At 42.1% G+C, this 19,804-nt stretch overlaps 1 protein-coding gene across 1 annotated transcript in view; it reads right to left on the bottom strand.

The window, feature by feature from the left end:
- The window catches only part of CLUAP1 (clusterin associated protein 1), a 73,261-nt gene that overhangs the window by 19,298 nt on the left and 34,159 nt on the right, over positions 1–19,804 (bottom strand). Inside the window, exon 8 of the mRNA XM_009277440.2 lies at positions 6,067–6,139. Coding sequence (XP_009275715.1) covers positions 6,067–6,139 — 73 coding nt within the window. The remainder of the gene's footprint in view (positions 1–6,066; positions 6,140–19,804) is intronic.

The following is a 19,804-nucleotide window of genomic DNA, read 5'->3' as shown; positions in this document are numbered from 1 at the left end:
CCTGCCGAGCTTCTTGTGCCCCCGAGCCTGCTGGCTGGTGGGGTGGGGTGAGAGGCAGAAAAGGCCTTGACTCAGTGTCAGCACTGCTCAGCAATAACGAAAACATCCCTGTGTTATCAGCACTGTTTCCAGCACAAATCCCAAACACAGCCCCATGCTAGCTACTGTGAAGAAAATTAACTCCATCCCAGCCAAAACCAGCACAGCTGAAGATAATGAGCACAAAGGACATTGGTTATTGATATGCTTTAGAATTAGATGTAAGTGTTGCTTAGCATGTTCCACTTCATAATAAAAATCACTGCTTTGAAAACACAGGCGCTGGCTCCACAGCAATTACTGGATTCAGCGGGATGTTGATTTTGGTGAAAAAACATCATGAAAAAAAAATCAAGTGGGCAACTGACAGCCACTTGATCCAAAATAAAATCCATTTAACAAACAGCATGAAGTTTTAGAACAGGAAAAAAAAAAAAGGGGTGGATTGGGATTTTAATGTGACCAAAGGGAGGGTGAAGTTCAGTTCCCACTTGAAAGCCTTGGTTCTACCAAACCCATACTCGTGTCTCACCAAACTCAGAGACACTAGTTGTGTACATCAGCCGGAATACTCACGGATTTGCAGCTCTGCAATTCGAACAGGAAGAAATGCTTTGATATATAAATTTCAGTAGGGAACATCCTTTGTCCTTAGCACAAAACTGAGATCCTTCGTCTGATCTCTGAGGAAAGTTCATCCTGGTACTGAGAGCTTGGATCAAGGTCCAAACGCCTGTGGCTCCTACTAACTTCAGCAGAAAGCTTGGACGTTTAGACCTTCGTAGACTAAAACTGGGCAAGAACATACCAACAAACACCAACCAGTAGGTTTTAGAGGTCTAAGTGCACTTTCTTACCTCGCTCGGTCATTTTAAAATGGTCCATTGCTACAGTGTCCAAACTCCCATTTTTAACAGTAAGGATGATTCACCACTGCCCAGGGAAGCGATAGGTCTCTGTCACTTGAAGTCATTAAAAATAACTCTCGATGATAAGCTGCATTTAAACTGGGATTTGTGGTCTTGGCACAGGAATAAGTAGCTTAGATATTTTTTGGCCCATTTTATAGAGAGGTCATATTCAGAGACCATAACTATTTCTAATGATCTCAAAAGCCAAGAATCCATCAACGTACTATTAAATTAGAACATGAATTTGCAATTATTTAACAAGCAAAACACAAGACTATTGTGGACAAATTCCAAGTGTCCATTACAAGAAGATGGATGGTCTGAGCACCCTGCTGGTGACAGTGCTGAGCATCAGCAGTATCATCCAGGCACCTCGCCCTTGTGGGAATTACCCAGCGACTCACTGCTACACTTCAAATGCCGCAATTGTTGCAATGGGGCTTTTTGTTTATCTGCTGTCAGATTTTAAAGCCTCAGTTCTGGAGTAGAAAGGGTACAAGAGATTCAGTGCAGCACCAAACTGCAACAGCGCCATGCGATTTGCTATCCAAAGGGCAACATCTATTTGCTCTGTTTAATTCAGCAAGACGATAGAGCTAAGCACATTTTGCTTGGCTGTCAGAAAAGAAAGAGTTAGCTCGGCCAGTAGAACTGGCCAAGGAAACCCTTTGGCTGTGTATCGAGCAGAACTGAAGCTCTCCAGGAGCATCAGTTAACCCCATTGCTATTGCTGAACAATATTGAAGTAGTGCAGATTTCAAAATGCTGAGTATCATGGATGTTTATTCATTCTACAGACCAAGCAAGAGTATGCAGGGTGGGCTGACTGGAGCGGCACACCAGAAAGTGGTACAGTCAATGAAAAATGCAGTCTTACAGCAAATATTTTTGCAAACTGAAATCAAATCCTGGGCATAGCGTTACCCAAAAGAAATACAGGAAGTATTTTGAAAAATTCAAAGGGTTTATTTTTGTATTTTCAAAACAAAACATTTTACTTTTTTTTAAGTATAGTTTACATAGCCTGCTTTTAAATTGACAAAAAAAGAATCTTAGAAAGAATGCGAGAAAACACACATGAAAGAGTGTGTAAAAAAAGTGAGAAAGAAAGATCTGTAAATGTAATAAGCTGATTAGTCTGAAAAAATGTATTTCAGTCTAGAAACATTTCCACTTGTTACTTTTTGCTCAGCAAACATGTTTTTTCAACCTTGGATGAACCTGACAAAACATCTTGAATTTCTGCTGTGGTCAGTCACCTTCCTAGCCCTCTCCTCTCACACCAAGCCACTATCAGAGGAACCCTTCACGTATCTACACCTGACAACAGTTCTATCAACAGCCTTCACGGTGCTCATCCGAGCAGTGTCTAATAGAATGTTTTAAGAGCCACTGGAAACCAAGAACCACAAGGAAACCGAGCCCTGAGTTTCAGTCAATTGGCATTCGTCACTTTGCACCAGCCTTGGATGTGCCACAAGGGCAGCACGCTGTGTGAAAAACACCACATCGCATATTGGTTTCTCTAAGAGCATCTTATGTGAAGTAAAGATTACAAAAATAACAGCGAGTTACTTACCCCTCATCACAAAAAACATTTCTGTACTGCTGCAAATACTTAATCTCGTATATTTTCATCATGTAAGTAACACTCAAAGCCTGATCCGTATCTAGAGTTCAACATCTTTACACATTTTAAGAATGGGTTTTCACATAACTTAGTGTTAGCTTTTCTTTTTTTTTAGTGCAGTCGTTTTATGGGGATGCTCTGTCAGAAATAAAAGATGATTTGCAACGTATGCTAGCAAAAGAAAAAAATAACCAGGCTGCTTCTGAATTACACCAAACATTTTTGCAAGTTTTATGCATGTACCATGACATATCCACGGGCTTTCTATATTCTTAACAGACCTGCGCAATTCAACCTACATTCCACAGCTCTTCTTTACAAGAAATATGATTTGGGTTTCTCTGGTGTTAGTTCAGCCTGAAACTCAACTGAGAGCTGTCCAGAATTCCTGCAACTTCTGCTGCAGAGAAATGACCTGTTAATTTGCAACCCTTCTTACCAAATTAGCAGGAGATAAGGTCAAAGGATCCAGACAATAAGAGAACTGCATCAATTAGGAAGGTACACAAAGGTAAGAGTGCTTACAGGGGCAGAATGGATGCTGACTTTTATCAGTTAATGGTAACAAATTTATCACCAGATTCCAGCCTATGCTGTTAGAAGAGCCTCATTAAGTGTTTTGCAGCTCTCGGGGGCAAAGTGTAATGAGAGTTAGAGAACCTTCCCTTTTCCTCACAGGAGGCACTGGCCCCGTGCTACCCCTCTGTATAGAAAAGCAATGAATCAAACAAAGCTCACTCCACCACCCCGGACCTTCAAGATTCAGCCAGAGAGTCTTAGGATACTGGGAGACATCAGGCCAGCCTGCCCACCTTCCACTGAGCGGAGCTGCAAGGGGAAGAAGCTAATCCCTTTGTCTCCAGAACCCGATGCACGAGCAAGACCAAGTCAGAGCAGGGTCTACTTTAACAGTCCTGCGAGCAGGCACAACGTATTTGTTGGGTTGAAGGCCCAGACAACAAAGTCCTAAATTTTTTGACAAACTGAAGATGGAAGAAAACTTAGGATAAAATCACTTTGCTTTGTGTGGGGGGCATTACTCAAAAATGCAAGTGGACTAAGGAAGTATTTTTTCCTCCCAAAACCTACTTTAGAAAGTTGTTTCTGATGGTGAAGAAAAGCCCTTCTTTAATCTTCCTTGCGTCTGTCTCATTAACAGGGCACATCCTAGCTTAGAAGGAGGATGTAGCATGCAGAATCTCCAAACATAGGTGAAAGAATGTTTAAGTGCTCATGCCTGTACTATTTCCCCACAATACACACAATGCTCACAGTACTCGTTGACAAAATCACTAGCCGCCAGACCAAGGGCTCTCGGGAATCCTCTACGGCAGAAACCCCATCCCTTATCGTGCTTCCTATTTCTAGCGTGAATTTCACTATTAACCTTTGGGGGGGGGTGGGCAGGCAAAGCTGTTCAGTGATGCTGCACCAGTTCTGCTGCTGTTTCTTTGTTTCCTCTTGTGCAAATAATGTGTTTTTCTTGTGACGAGGATCCTGGGATTAACGTAACCGTTCTGTAAACTTATCCCTGACAGGGCACTATGCCATTTAAGACGCCAACCTCTGCATTCTCTTACCAAAGTAAATCTCTTGGGTTTGAAGTGTATAAAGGGCATCATTTCACTAATAATGAGAGGAGGAGAGTGGGGTCTGGTCTAAGGAAAAAGCACAGCCTGGTACCTGACGTTAGCAAACCGTGGTCTCGGAGAGTTTTACAACGTTCAATAAATTAACCTTACAGCACCCAGTAATGAAGCCGTGCTCCATGCTCGTGACTGGGGAAACGGCCTCTGAGAGCCAAATTTATTGTCTCAGTAACACCTCTGCAACTCTGCAGACTTCCACACCGTGTGCAGATAAAGGCAGGCTGGAACTGACAAAGATGACTTGATTTTCCAAGGTTACGGGACAATCAATAGACGAGCCAGCACTGAAAAACAGGATCCTGGTGCTCTTATCACTAGAATAATTACTAATTATGACAATTAAGTACTTGAATAAAGATATATTATAGCACTATTTTTAGGTCATTAAAAGTCATAACCACATGTTCTTAGGTGGCAGTTAAATCACTCACTAAAAGGCAAGGTTCATATCATTTCAGTTATGCAAAATGACTAATAGTTTTCCAAGTGAAAATCCACAGATGAGGAGAAAGCAGATCAGCAAATTTTCACGTTATACTTCATAATGCTGATTACAGATGATAGATGTTCTTCTCTTCTTGAACTTATTTATCCTGGAAACTGTCAGATAGCAGGACCTGGACTTTTTCACTCAAGTAAATCCTTAAAACAATTCCACATTCTTATAATTTATATTACAAATCCTATGTTTCAGCTAAAACTTCTTCACTTTTTACTGCATTGACATAAGAAGCTGAGATCAAAGATGGGCAGAAATGAGTGAATTTCCTTTCATGAGCTTGCTCTGAAAATCTCTGCCAGCAAACAAACAGTGAAGCACAATTTTTATGTCTTTACTCAATTTCAGCTTTCACGAACTCTCCCTCTGATCCTGAGAATTAACTCCCCTTCTGTTTTTCCCCACTACCATATAAAAATGCACTTATTGCAATATTGAATTCACAGGGGTAATTAATGAGGAAGTTCTTGCTAATGCTTGGCTCAAAAGGAGCAAAATCTGGTTTGTTAGCTTTCTGAAAAACCTCAAGAGGTTATTATTCCCTTCTGATCCTCAGCTAGAATTCTAATTTAATTAAGAATAAGTTTATAAAAAAAGAAAAAAAAAATTTAATTGCATTCACATTTTGCAGGTACACAAAAATCAAGCAAATGCAAGCAGGCAATCGTGGACCCCACTTTGAAGGTCAGTGCTATTGAAGAGCATTTCAAGCTGAGAGTTCTTCATCTGCGAAAGTTATGATCTGATAGACACATCACCAAGAATTAATCCGAACACATAACCAAACTCCATGCCATGCAATGTGGCAGGCTAGCTGCTGAGGACAGAGATTATATTCCAGTTTTGCAAGGCACACCAGCGCATGTGTGATACGAGGCAGCCAAGCGGTCCCACACACCAATGAGACTACTCACCTACACGCAAGCATTTGGCCGGGTAGAATCCTCTAACCGGGTTTGTTCGCAAACCAACCTTTCATCAGCGATCCCATCGTGCTGGGACAAGTGCTAGCCCATATAGGCTTTGATAATAGTAAAATGAAGCCTAAAATCTGCTTGCTGCAATTGCACAGCTTGTTTAGTGGATGACTGTTTCCATCCCTCAGTACTGCAGTTAAGATTTACAAGGCAGAGAAGCATTTCACAGTCGTTAGGTTCCCTATTTCACTGTTGTCCTTTTAAAGTTATTATCACTCCACTTTTTCTAATATATCCTGTTGACTCTGTCATCTATCCCACGTCCCCTCCGCTTCAGGCTTGTAAGTGGATACTTATACATAAAGTAGCCAGTACTTCACAATTTTTCGGCTAATACAAGCGGTGAAGAAATCCCACTTACTTCCACTCTTAAGCAGGCGCTGTTCTTCTTCCTTCAGCCTGTTCTGCGTAAGATGTAGCATGTTTGCTGCTTCCTATAAGAGGTGAAAACAACTGAATTAGAAAAGCTGCCACGTTGCCCAGTCAAGTAGCTAACTGGATGGTCCTACAACAACAGTTAAGGGCACTCACAGGCAGAATAAGAATAGAAAATTTCAGCATCAAAAATATTTTATGAAAAAAATGTCTTAATTGAAACATGGGCGCTCCTACTTACTTTGCCCATGAGGGTCAGGATATAAAGCATGTACCTAAGTAAAACAGCGCACTGAAAATCAACCGTACGTTCCCACCGCCTGAAACCTCACTTATCACATTGAAAATGAGTTCACTTGTCTTCATCCCACAGAAAATTACTGCCATTACAGAATGAAAGGCGCTTTCTTTGGAAAGCAGTCTTTGGTAGTTGTTTTCAACCAATACTCCATTAAACAGGAGTGGTTTGTGAAGTGACTGCAACTTCATAATACACAAACCAAACCAGAATAAATTCTCACATTTCCACGCATGCAAACAAAGCGGGAGCAAAAAGCCCTATCAATAAGCTGGAGAAGTATAGCCATGTACTATACTATAGTGTTCGGGTGCAAAGGAGACCCATGACAGTAAGACTGCACAAGGTGGTTTGTTGATTTTCTTTTTCGAATATAGCAGGTTGTTAGATAAAAATATGCTGAGAAACACTATTGTAATGACAGCATGATAAAGTTATGACAAATGCAGTTCAGAGCAAATGGAAAAAGGTAGGTAGAACAGTGGTTGCTGCGCTGAGGAAGAGAAGCAAATCACAAGTCTCAACCCATTCAAATGAAGGCCAATGTAGAAAATGTTGCAAGAAGGCCCACAAGGACTTATAAAACCTAAGTCTTGCACAGTCAACTGAGTAAGCAATGTGACAGCCCAGAAGGGAAGAAGCAGGCTGATGGCAGTGGGGCAGTGGCAGTTAAGACAGACATTCTCGTTCCAGCATAATGGATTAGTAAGAAAACATGGCTGGCTCTGTAGACAGTAACTGATGAGAGTAATTTTAATCTTCTAGGCATGCACTTGCAGAGCATCACAGACCCGGTAGACTAAAGGGACTATTTGAATGCTGAACAACACAAAGCAATTGTAGGAGGTGTTTCGCTGAGTTCATTAAGTTCTCCATCCAGTTAGGACTAAAATCTAGCAAAGATACCAAGACACTGAATTTTAGGAACTAAGGTTCGCTATTCCAATAGCAGCGTCAACAGAAAGATATATTTTTACTGACATCTAGTTTAAGTTTGGGTAATGTTAATGGTGAATAGCAAACTAAACTATCAATAGAGTAGGTAGGATATGAATGCAGACAATCAGATTCAGACAGGACCTACAATACTAAACAGGTGGCAAACAACTGATGGAAGGATTTAGCCGCAAATTTTGCTAGTTTTAGTCTCTTCTGCAATTCCAGTCAAGCAAGACAAATAGATGGGAACGCTAATTAACTGTGGATTGAACTAAGATTTTCTGAGCCTTTGGTTTTCTATGCAAAATATGCATACAATTAAAAAAAATAAAAAGACACCAGTTGCTCTGACATGGTCAAATCTGCACATTTACAGTGCACTTGCAGAACGGAAACACGGGCTTCGCTGCAATATCCGTGGGACAGAGGGAAGTAAGAAGAGCATCTGAAAATGGTTGAACGGTGGGCAACCTTTATACACTTTCAGATAGAAATGAGTATCCATATGTATGGCAATAGTGTGCTAGCTGAGAAAGGAAAATCTCCTCCCACCAACCTCTAGGCAGCAGCAAACCACCAAGTCCCACCCAGCACACAAGGAAGTTGCTGGAAACAGCGGCCTGAGGACTGGCTTGCATGATGCATCACAACTTGCATAAACATCTCTGTCTTGGGAGTTGAAATTCACGCTGAAAAAGCTTGCAGAGAAGACGTTTACAGGTGGTAAGGGGAAGGGATGTAAATCCCCTGTACCTGGTGAGAAACCCAGCTCAGTGCCTCTCTCAAGGCCACAGAGGGAATAAATTCTGATCCAAAAATCTGCTTTGGACAACTATGCAAAGTGTCTGCTGGACGAACTCTCCAGTACTAATAGAGACAATGGCCCCACAGATGCTAGGAAGACTGCTAATGATGGCTTGGGATTGTAGAAGTAACACTGCAAAACATATAGAAAATAACATAAAGAACAGAAATAACACAGCAGGCATGACAGCTTCCAGGGCTATAAAGCAGAAAGGTCATGATGTAAAATCATTCTGAATGAGACTCTCCAACAGCAACTTCCAACAATATAAACTACTGAAATCCCTGAAGTGATGGATATATAATTCTGCAGGGAGAAGCTAATTCCATCTGCAAGAATGAAGAAGGAAAAGACAGAAGCATATTTTTATAACTTGTTTCATGTAGGTTCAGAACATTTTAAATACCCTATTTAGGAAACTGCTTTTCTTTATTAATTCCTTCTATAAGGAACAAATGACAGTGAGGACAAAAGAGTGTGACTGAAGATTAAAGGAAAGGGAAGATGCAGGGATGCTGTGGACAATGCGGTTATGGTAAGTGGGCCAATAAAGGTTACCTGCCTCCTCTTGATCCATGCTGTTGACCACGATACAAGCGACCTCCGTATAGCAGCAACGCATCTGCACACTGCCTGCAAACCTGCACAGCTCAGTCCCACTGAGAAGGGTAACCACTGCAATGATTACCATTTTCCATCCCCCTCAGTGTTAGCAAAGCCTTTTTAAAAAGACTGATGAAAGTCGAAATGAACATGGACGCGAGGCAAAATTTTCAGAGGTTTCTAGCTACCAGTGTTTCCTTCGGTCTCTGTAGCACATGCCCATTCCAAGACCTCCCTCCGCAACAGTGGGTCCCAACATTTTCTGACTGAGCCTCACAGTTGCTATCTTCTTTCCCTACCTCTTCCTCCCTATCTGGTTTCTCCCAGCCAGTCATAAGACTTAAAGATAGTCAGTGATTTAAACAAGTCTTGCCCCTGCCCCAGGAAACATTTACAATACAGCCTCCTGTGCTGTGTCCTTGGGACAAAAGGAGTAAGGAAGGGATCAGTCAGCCACCTGAATCTCAACCCCATGGGCTGTTGCAGCCTGCACAGTGCATATAGCAAAGAAAATCTACAGGGAGGAAAAAGGAAAGGACATTTTTAAAATGTTCACGGACCAGTGAAATACTGGGTACAGATATAATCATTACCTAATATTGTAATTCCAGGCATAAGTTAAGACAGCTGAAGCTGGCAATCCAAATTCAGTCAAATAAGCAGTCACCCTCCCCTGCACCCTGGGCCACTCGCTTCTTCCCTTTATCACCCTCCTGCTCTGGTGCAAGCATTTGTGCAGCGACACAAAAGAAACCTGGTGAAAACCAATCCATCAAAACAGTGGGGAATTTGCCTGGCTTAATTTTGCAGTTCAGCATTTGGCTACGCAAATTCTTAACTGGCACAATGGAGGACAGGGTGTTGCCGTTGTGGGAAAAATAACAGGGATAAGATGATGGGGTACTCTCTTTCAGCTTCAGTGCTGTTTATGGACTTAAAATACAAGATAAATGAAGTCCAAGAAAATAGTTTAACCATACAGATGAGCCACTTCTCCCCCTTGCCTCTAGCCTCTCCCTTGTGCTGGTGCCAGCAGCTCAGCTGACCTCGTACCAAGCCAGCCCAGAGTTAACTGGCAAGAAGACTGTTGATTTTCTACTGGTTTAGATCTCTGAGGAGCTCGATGCATGGTCGGTCAAATGCCGCTGTCAGCCCAAGGGAGCTGCTGAAACTGTACAACATCGTCCCTTTCAACTGCAGCCCATCACTGCGTCAGTTTAGCTGTGCTGCCAGACTACAGCCCGCAAAAGCTTATCAAAAACTACAGCACCAAAAACTGTTTCAAAAGGGCAGCCTCAAACCAGCTGGAACCAGGACAGCATCAGTTAATGCCGTTTACAGTCCTTAACAAGTAAGATCTTCAAAGGAGGGGGCAGAAGCGATGGCAGATCATAGGAAGTAAACAAAATTAATCACGTAATTTTTTGAAGTTACATACTCACTTAAAAGAATCTGCAGAGAAATCTTAGATCTGTTAAATTACTGAAAGAATTACAACAGCTTCATTGGTTTAAGATTTTGGGTTTAAAAACAATGACAACTTTTAAACAGCTGAGTCAGTGGCAACTTCAGCTTCTCTTTCTCCCTGCTGCTTTTAATGACTGCAGTCATCAGGCTGCATTTTTTGGTCTGACCAGCTTCCACCTTCACTGCAGACACCACTCCCCACACTTCACATGATCTTAACAGACATGATTTGTATCAGCTCAGTGAAAACAAGACCATGCTAATCAGAGATGTTTTTCTATTTTAGGCTGGCCATTTCTGCGTGACCCAGGGCTTCCGAAATGTGACAAGGGAACAAAGCTAAGGGCGTGAGGACCATAACGCCATAGATGCTTTTTCAACACATAATGCCGTACAACAGACTTTAATAGACTAGCACTCTGCACAGGACAACAGTCAGGTTTTCTGTGCAGAGTGGCAAAGTGACAGCTCCATGAAACAAGAGATGTGGCCTTGACCTTGCGAAGCACCCGCGGGGAACGGCCTGGGTGCCTCGAGACGCTGTACGAGCAGGAGCCAACATTTAAGCGCCCTGTTCAGTCTCTCCAGTAAACAAACAAGACTGAAATGCCGCAGGCAAACACTGCACGTATCTCTACAAGCAAACTTTACCCAAATTAAGTGGCAGCATACACTGTGGAACGACAGTGTCAAATTAACACAATTAAAAGTGCCAATTAACACAAAATCAGAGCCAGCCTGCCCCGTCAGAGAGAGCCCAGGCCTTTCAGGACACCAGAGATTATTGAGGCTGAAAATCCTGCTTTAGAGGCAGACAGATCTCTGCTGGGATGGAACTTATCCTCCTCTGTCTCATATATTATGCAGCCTTTCCTAGGTGTAAATCTGCCCTTTAAGGAGTAATCAAATCAATCACTTCGCAAACTCAGAGCAGCCAGCCTAGTGAAATGGGCAGCAAGGCAGGACTTCGTTGCTAACGCTTAGACCTGCGGAACAACCTCGGCTCCAAGGGACCTTCAGAAGTCCCCAACCCAACCTCCTGCTGAAAGCAGGATCAGCGACGGGATCAGACCACAGTGCTCAGGGCTTGAGCTAGTTGGGTGTTAAAAACCTCCAAGGAGAGAGACCGATCAACCTGTCTGGGCAACCTGTTCCGATACCTGACTATCCAAACAGTGGAAAAGTTTCCTTATATCATCAAGTCAGAACTATTTTTCACTGCTAGTAATTTGTCCATGTCTTTTAGCAAAGAAGAGTTCAAGTTCACCTTAGTCACCAGTTATGTCACCAGCTTTTTCCATAGCAGACACCTTATCTCGTGACAGAGAAACAAACGGTCTATATACAGTCAATAGCAACAGGAAATAAAGAACCTTTTCTTGACATACTACAACAAACAAAGGCTTTTAAACCCAGTAAATTTCACTTATGTTTACAATCAACTGTGCCCTATTCAGCAAGAATGTTACCCGACTTCTACAGCACACTGAATGCACTGAAGACAAATGTATATTTTTTGTAGGATGGAGTTTGAATAAGCACAATACAGATATTCTGTATCTCAGTCTACTTTAACTGGCAAAGCAGATGGCTTTCCATCTCGTATCTGACTATGAAAGTCTTTGGAAAACAGCAATAAAACAAAACACATGGCTGTTTGGCGGAATGTTTTAATATAATCTAACCTATTGCTCTACAGACAAGTAAAACGTCAGCTGTGAGTTCCTACAGCAGGGTGAATGGGAGTTGGCTTTGAAAATCTTTTTACAGAAAACTATACAAAAGCAGAGCCTGAGAAATGCTTTTCCATTTATTGGCTTTTTATTTAACATGCGTTACAATTTCTCGAAGAGAAGGATTATTAAACAGCATGCAATTACAACTACATGCAAACTACACACAACTATGTGCAGGGTCTGGGGTGGGGGGATTGGTTGGGGGGTTTTTTGTTTTTAAAACAGAGGCCAATATGCCACCATGGAGAATATCCTCCAGCAGCAGACCCACAGACAACTAGCTCTGCCACTGACTCGGTGTTTGCCTTAGGGCAAGTGATCCAGGATTTGCAGCATGCAATTACAACTACATGCAAACTACACACAACTATGTGCAGGGTCTGGGGTGGGGGGATTGGTTGGGGGGTTTTTTGTTTTTAAAACAGAGGCCAATATGCCACCATGGAGAATATCCTCCAGCAGCAGACCCACAGACAACTAGCTCTGCCACTGACTCGGTGTTTGCCTTAGGGCAAGTGATCCAGGATTTGAATAAGCCGCGTGTTTTCTTGACAGCCAGTCCTTTATGGTATACCTAATGCTGCCGAATGTTGTTTTAAAATAAAATCACATGCAATTACAACTACATGCAAACTACACACAACTATGTGCAGGGTCTGGGGTGGGGGGATTGGTTGGGGGGTTTTTTGTTTTTAAAACAGAGGCCAATATGCCACCATGGAGAATATCCTCCAGCAGCAGACCCACAGACAACTAGCTCTGCCACTGACTCGGTGTTTGCCTTAGGGCAAGTGATCCAGGATTTGAATAAGCCACGTGTTTTCTTGACTGCCAGTCCTTTATGGTATACCTAATGCTGCCGAATGTTGTTTTAAACAATAAAATCAAGTTGCCAAAACCACAACATAGAAGACAACTCTATGCCCCTGCAGACTGCAAAGCAGCAAGTCTAAAAGGGCTCAAAACCAGAAAGAACAAAAATGACGCAGTATTTGATAATTTAAAATATCTCAATTTTTTTTTTTTTTAAGTTAACCTCAAAGTTTTGTTGGGAAAGTTGTGGAGAAAACACTAGCCGGATTTTGAATACAAAGAATTTGTGCCCTGGAGCCAGCTGGCAGACAACACGGTTACCATTAAGTAGAAAGAAAAGGAAAAGAAATGGGGAAAATAGGAAGGGGATAAGTATGAAAGAACAACAGGACAACAACTGGAGCTTGCTGACTTTTTTTTGTTCAGATGCTAACATTTCAATTTTTGCCTAAGCTATTTCTTCCCTTCTCAGACATCCTCCCAATCCCAAAAATCTCTCTAGACATCTCTCTCTACATATACCTTTTCATCTTAGCAAGGGAAAACAATGTTTCCTTCTGTTTTTTTTTTTTCCTAGGGATTTGCTAGAGAATAGTGGTAACCCTACCGCTCTTAGTACACTTGAAGTGAACCAATTTGATGATGGATTGAACCGCCTCATCTTCACCTTGCCTATTAATCTCAGCAGCTGTTTCTTGCTTTGTTATAGAACAAAGCAGCTGAGATTAACTCTTGCTATATGCACACAATGGGATTTGTTTGTCATAATGGGATTTGTTTTTCATAATAGAGTGTTGCCACTCATTCAGCAGGGGTGAGAGATAAGGACGAGGAGAAATTGTGCGGTGCCTGAACAGAGAATGTGACAGTACTCTTAATAAGAGGAAGCCTGCTAGGTACAACAGAAAGGCAAGTGAACACAACATCGAGGTTGCACAGTTAAAGTTCACGATAGCATGGGGTGCTAACCTACCCGGAGCCGTTCTTTAAGAACTGAAGATGATGCTTCATATCATGCTGAACCACTATTAAACACCTCACCCTAAATTCATGTCCAGCTTTATGATTTGAATTGGAACATGGCTATAGTTATGCTTGGCTAAAAGTGACTGCAATGCTACGGGGTTTTTTACCTTTTCATTCTGTTGAGGAATGAAGACTATGGGAGAGAAGATAAGACCCATCTGAAAAAGTGGGGCAGAAGAATCTTTACTGACAGGCTTGCTAACCTGGAATGGTGAATTCCCTGGTGGTCAGGGAATGATGATGATGATGACAGGGTGATGAGAAGGAGGGGCACTGTGAACAGTGAAGGGGAAGCTCTGGTACGTTCCTTGTGAAGGCACCGCAAGCGGGAGCCCATCTCAAGTGCCTGTGCACAAGTATACACATCATAGGAAACAACATAGGAGGAATTAGAAGGTGCATAGCTTTGATCCACCAGGATTACAGAAATATGGTGAGAGGGTTTCCATGTTTGGAGGGTTGCACTAGTTGGATATAGGCACTCTAGAAAGGACGGGCTGGGAGGTGAGGAGGAGGGGCTGCTCCCTCTGCAAAGGAACAGCCTGAACACGCTGAACATTGCCTTGTGATAGGTGATGAGCCCTTTGAGGGTTTATGGTTAAGGATCAGAGGACAAACTGCTGACCTATAAACAACACAGATCATGCAGCATAAACCAATATTCATTTTAACCTTGAACTTTTAAATGCTTATTGTTAGCAGATCACCTCACTGCAGTAAAAAAACAAATCCAAAAGTCACCGCTGGCAGTATTACCAGAGAGGTCCTTTGGTTTCCCATCTCTTGTCTATAGTCATTTGACCGGGACTTTCGTTTTCCTACAAAAGTTACCAAAACTGAAAATTCAAAAATGCCTTTCCATATCACACGACGTTGCACTCAGCAAATAGCGTAGAACCCTAGTGAAGCTGGCTTACAGCAATAAAGCAGGACCCTGGCCTTCTGTCACAGAGACAGATTTTGCATCTAGAGGTTATTCTTCTTTGATGATGCCACCTCAGTAATTATGAAGTGCTATCACGGTGATAGAGCTTTCTGATGAATACAGGAGCAGCAACCGCCTCCACCCCCCAATATTAAATCAAGTACAGTGCTTTGGAGAATGTGGTCTCAAACAAACAAGCCACTGCTCCAAATACAGAGTTCTGCACCAGAAAAGAAAACCTGAACTTGTTCTAGCAGATTCTCTAGATCCCTCATCAAGGTTCATACTAATAAATACTTAGCTATTACAGACATTTATATATCTTTACTGTTTTGGCCTGAGGAGCACCTGAAAGCCATCACCCCTGGCCATTTAAACTTTTTTAGAGGTCATCCTTCCAGTGGATGAGCACACATTGAATGAATTGAAAATCATCAGCCCTTATTACAAGACCATCTGTCTCCTCCTTATTCTCATTATTCCCATCTTCTCCCTTGCTTTCATGTGCTGAAACAGTCATCGTCTCTCATCATTAATAGTCATTTTACAGTAATCGTTTCTATTGAAACACATATAAAAGCACACTTGAGAGTATTTTATACACTTAACTGATACTCACCATAAATTCACCAACTGTTATCATAAGACTGGCACCACCAGTGTTGGTGGAAGGGGATGGGGATACATTTCTGCTGTAGTGTCATTATTTCAAATTATTAATTTGATTCATTGTCCTTCTTCAGAGAAAGTTTTTTATCCTGAAACTCTTCTTCTGTCCCAGGTAGCCAGTATCTGTCATTGATGTATCTATCTAGAATCAGATTCTATTGAAAACCCGCAAATCTTATGCTACTTTACAACATGACTCCGTCTTTCTAGGTTATTCTTTTCCCGTGTTAAACCCTGCTAACCTTGGGTTTCGCTGCTTCTCAGTGAACACTTCTCCCGCAAGAGTACTGTAATAGATACAGTAAAAGTACTTCAATAAATGGGGCAGAAGAGTATTAGTCATTCAAGCTGACGGAATAGCACTTATCCAAGTGAAACACCAAGTCCGACTTAGTACGGTCAGTAGAAGGAGACCAAACAGCATTCATGTTTGTCAGTTCACAGTACACAGGCACCGCAGGACGTAGCATCCTCCCCCAGTAAATTCTGAGACACCAACTCTAGTGATCACATTTATCAAAATAAACAATCAGATCTGTTAGATCACTACTGAAGTGCAGTTTCATCAAGAAAAGTCACAAAAATACCTCAAAAGTTTCTTGCAAGGTTTATCTTTTCAAGGGAATACATGTTAATTAACTGAACTTCATTCATGCTATCATGAAAATTAGGAAAAAAGCTAAAATGTTTTCTAATGTAAATGAAATGTATCATAAAGGAAAACTATCATAGTAAAAAAATCTAGCATGGGCTCTTATGATGACTTTGTTTTGGGGAAAAGTCTTTAGGAAGGTAAACTGCTACCAGGGATCTGTGGGAAAGAGGAGCAAGGAACAGAGTGCCTGGCTGAGCCTTTGCATGGGGTCATGTGAGTAGCAGAAGGCAGAGACAGGAAAAGATGCAATTTATGGCCTAGGACACCTACACTGATGCTATTCTAACATAGCAGCTCTTATTGATACCACGCTCAGGCTACATGAAGCCAGACAGTGAAGTGCATTCAAAAAACACACTTAAAGTAACAGGATGCAACACAAAACACCTGGCTGAGCCTTTGCATGGGGTCATGTGAGTAGCAGAAGGCAGAGACAGGAAAAGATGCAATTTATGGCCTAGGACACCTACACTGATGCTATTCTAACATAGCAGCTCTTATTGATACCACGCTCAGGCTACATGAAGCCAGACAGTGAAGTGCATTCAAAAAACACACTTAAAGTAACAGGATGCAACACAATCCACCGCAAGTATTTTAAAATTAGATTGGTTTAACATTTCTCACGTACACTTCTTCCTAAAGCTTCCATAATTACTTAGCAAGTTCTGACTTCAGTACGTCCAGCTCAAACACTGCAATAACCACTTTTCGCAGAACAGATAAATTGGAGTTGGAAGTGAACAGCACACTTCATAACCTGAAGTTGAGAGGTAGCGTCTTGAGACTTAAGGCAGATCAGTTACTGTTCCTCTTGAATAAGCAGACTGTGCATGAAGGTCTCACCTAGACATTAATACCTTCCCTCTGGGAACTCAAAAGGAACAGACTAAATAGAAAGAGCAAATTAGCTCAGGGGGACGAATTCCAACCAGGGTGCTATATTCATGCTTTGTATGAACTCCGTTTGCTTCTCTCTACAGCTCTCCCCTCTTATCCTCATAAAGTAAATAAGCAATTCTCCCAGTGGCATGTTTCTTGAGCAACTTTTGATGCAATATAAAAGCTTTCTGCACAGGTTACTCCACTTTTTTCTGGGCCTACACTTTACACATTTCCCATTAGAACAGTCTTCCTTTACTCACGGCCTTCCCTCCCCTCTCTTTCTGAAGCTCTGATGATTAGGATCCCTTCTTGCATGCACACATGCACCCTATTTTTGTTACTTCCTGGGCCAGCCAGTTGTCCTCACACCTCTGTGTGCATTTTGCACAGTATGGATCACTTCTTTTCAGACTGATGTAACTTTTCCCTTGCCTATGTCCATTCATTCAACAATAATGGGAAAGAGGCACCATGAATATGGAGAAGCCTTCATAAAAACAGATGGCACGTATACCAAATGCTTCTGCTGAACTGCTTTTCCAACACTGCTCCTAGAGCACACTTCGCTGTGCCACCACTGACAGCCACCTCATTATTGACATAAATTGGGCCATTTTGAGAGCGAGGAGTTTTGCGCTGTCATGATTCACCAAAACAAGTACCAGCATAAATGCCTTCTTCATTGGTTAAAGCAGCATAGGGATCCTGCCTACATGTACATCTAGCATGTTTACGCTAGTTTAAGGGTTTCCTTTCAGATTCAGCAAGATCCAGATTCAATAAAGCTAGCTAGAGGCTTGAAGTCAAAGGCCCCAATAGGATGTAAGAAATACTCCTGAACCATCCAGGAACCACAGGTCAGAGCCAAGGGAGCAGAACATCAGAGGTAACACAGCACCGAGCACGCCGCTGAGGATTTATGTGATTGGCTATGACAGGGCATAGCTCCAGAGGACTGTGACGAGACAGAAGACAAAAGGATTGGTAAGGCACCGGCACAGATTGCAGCATGAGACTAGTCGAGATCACAGGCCTTTAAATCATCCCCAGAACTGAGAAAAAAAAGAAGGGGAAAAAAAAAAAAAAGACTCAGACTAACATTTTCTGCCCAGAATTTTCCAGTTAAAATGCTTTCATGCAAGCCAGCACTAACACTCAGGAATTCACTACTGCCTAAAATAACATGACAGAGGATGGATTTTATCCTGTGAATCAAATGTATTCATCATTAGATATAATGCAAGTTTACCGTAACGACAACTCCTCTCCATTTTTCCTGTTCGCTTTTGTGGAAGATATGAATCGTAATGACTCAATAACAGCTCATTGAGCATTCCTTTCATGTACTACACATTTATTGTACCAAGCTTAAAAGCGATATTGGTTGGATGTGTGATTTATTTGAATTAACGTACAATTCTGTAATGTAAACCTGAGGTCAGTTTGCAGTGTGTGAAGAAATTATCACCCAAATTAATATTGATTGGAAGTTAGTAGTCACAGCTGTGTCTTGTTCACCACCATAAAGCAGTCGCTGTCGCATCATTGCTAGAATCTAACATCAGAATTATCCTCTCCCTGTGTCACAGGTAGCACAAACCCTTAAGTGTTCGAAGGGGAGTCAGGATTATTCGCTCTTTTCAAGGAGAGCGTTTATTATATTAAAGAGTTGTTGTTCCTGGTGAACTTGATGGTTCCAGGAATTGATAACAGAATCTGCTGCCTTCCATCTTGAGATCAATTAGCTCCAATACAGCCCACATTTCTTACAGCAGAGACTCTCTTCTACAGGTGGCTGACACACACTTCAGTTTATTTCTTATTTCCCATCAGTCAAGTCCCAAATTAAGAGGCGGCACCAGCAAGCCTCTCTCTAACAGTCTTGTTAGAGCCCTAGCACAGGAATTAGAGACCTGTTTTTTACGATTTCTCCAGCTTGAAAACATTTGCACTCCTAGTTCCTGCTCGCCAGGACAGTGCACTAGCTACTAGCTTAGAAGACAGGGATAAAACTATTTTTAAATATCTCTTTGTGGTGGATTAGAGAAGAAGAAAGTAAAGATGACCAATGATGCAGACAAATCTCTCTTTTAAGAGGGAATGGCAAGCACTGTTTCTAGGACTGTTCACATGCATCAGGCTATGATTCTTTGATACAAAACAAGTAGGTAATACTCGCTTGGGCAACCAATGATCTACAACATCAGGTTTCACCTTACACATCCTTCTTCTTTAGTTTCAATAATTGTGTGGTGTTCTCCACATAATCACCCAGCTTAACTAGTAGGGACACGGGATAGCTTCACTCCAGCCTACTCTACAGATTAAGAAACAGGAGCTGTTGGTTTAAAAATCCTTGTGGTTGAGGAGGAACCGAGATGTAGGATGCACCATATGAACTCCTGGTTTCTTGTTAGAAGACGGCCACCACCAGGTATGTAAAGTGAATGCAGCACTGCCACAGTGAGTTAGACCCTGCTTAACAGGCTGGGCTCTTATCAAGTGTTGTGGTTTAACCCAGCAGGCAGCTAAACACCACACAGCCGTTCGCTCACTCCCCCCCGCAGTGGGATGGGGGAGAGAATCAGGAAAAAAAAAGTAAAATTTGTGGGTTGTGTTAAAGACAGTTTAATAGGACAGAAAAGGAAGGAAAAAAAAAATAACAACAACTGATAAAAGAATATACAAGATAAGTGATGCACAACGCAATTGCTCACCACCTGCCAACCCATGCCCAGCCAGTTCCCGAGCAGTGGTCACCCCTTTCCCAGCCAACTCCCCCCAGTTCATGTACTAAGCATGACATCGTATGGTATGGAATATCCCTTTGGCCGCTTTGGGTCAGCTGTCCTGGCTGTGCCCCCTCCCAGCTTCTCGCTGGCAGAGCATGAGGAGCTGAAAAG

The sequence above is a fragment of the Aptenodytes forsteri genome, unplaced genomic scaffold, assembly GCF_000699145.1.
Source record: "Aptenodytes forsteri isolate BGI_AS27 unplaced genomic scaffold, ASM69914v1 Scaffold26, whole genome shotgun sequence".
NCBI lineage: Eukaryota > Metazoa > Chordata > Aves > Sphenisciformes > Spheniscidae > Aptenodytes > Aptenodytes forsteri.
This window is presented reverse-complemented; position numbering and strand designations above follow the sequence as displayed.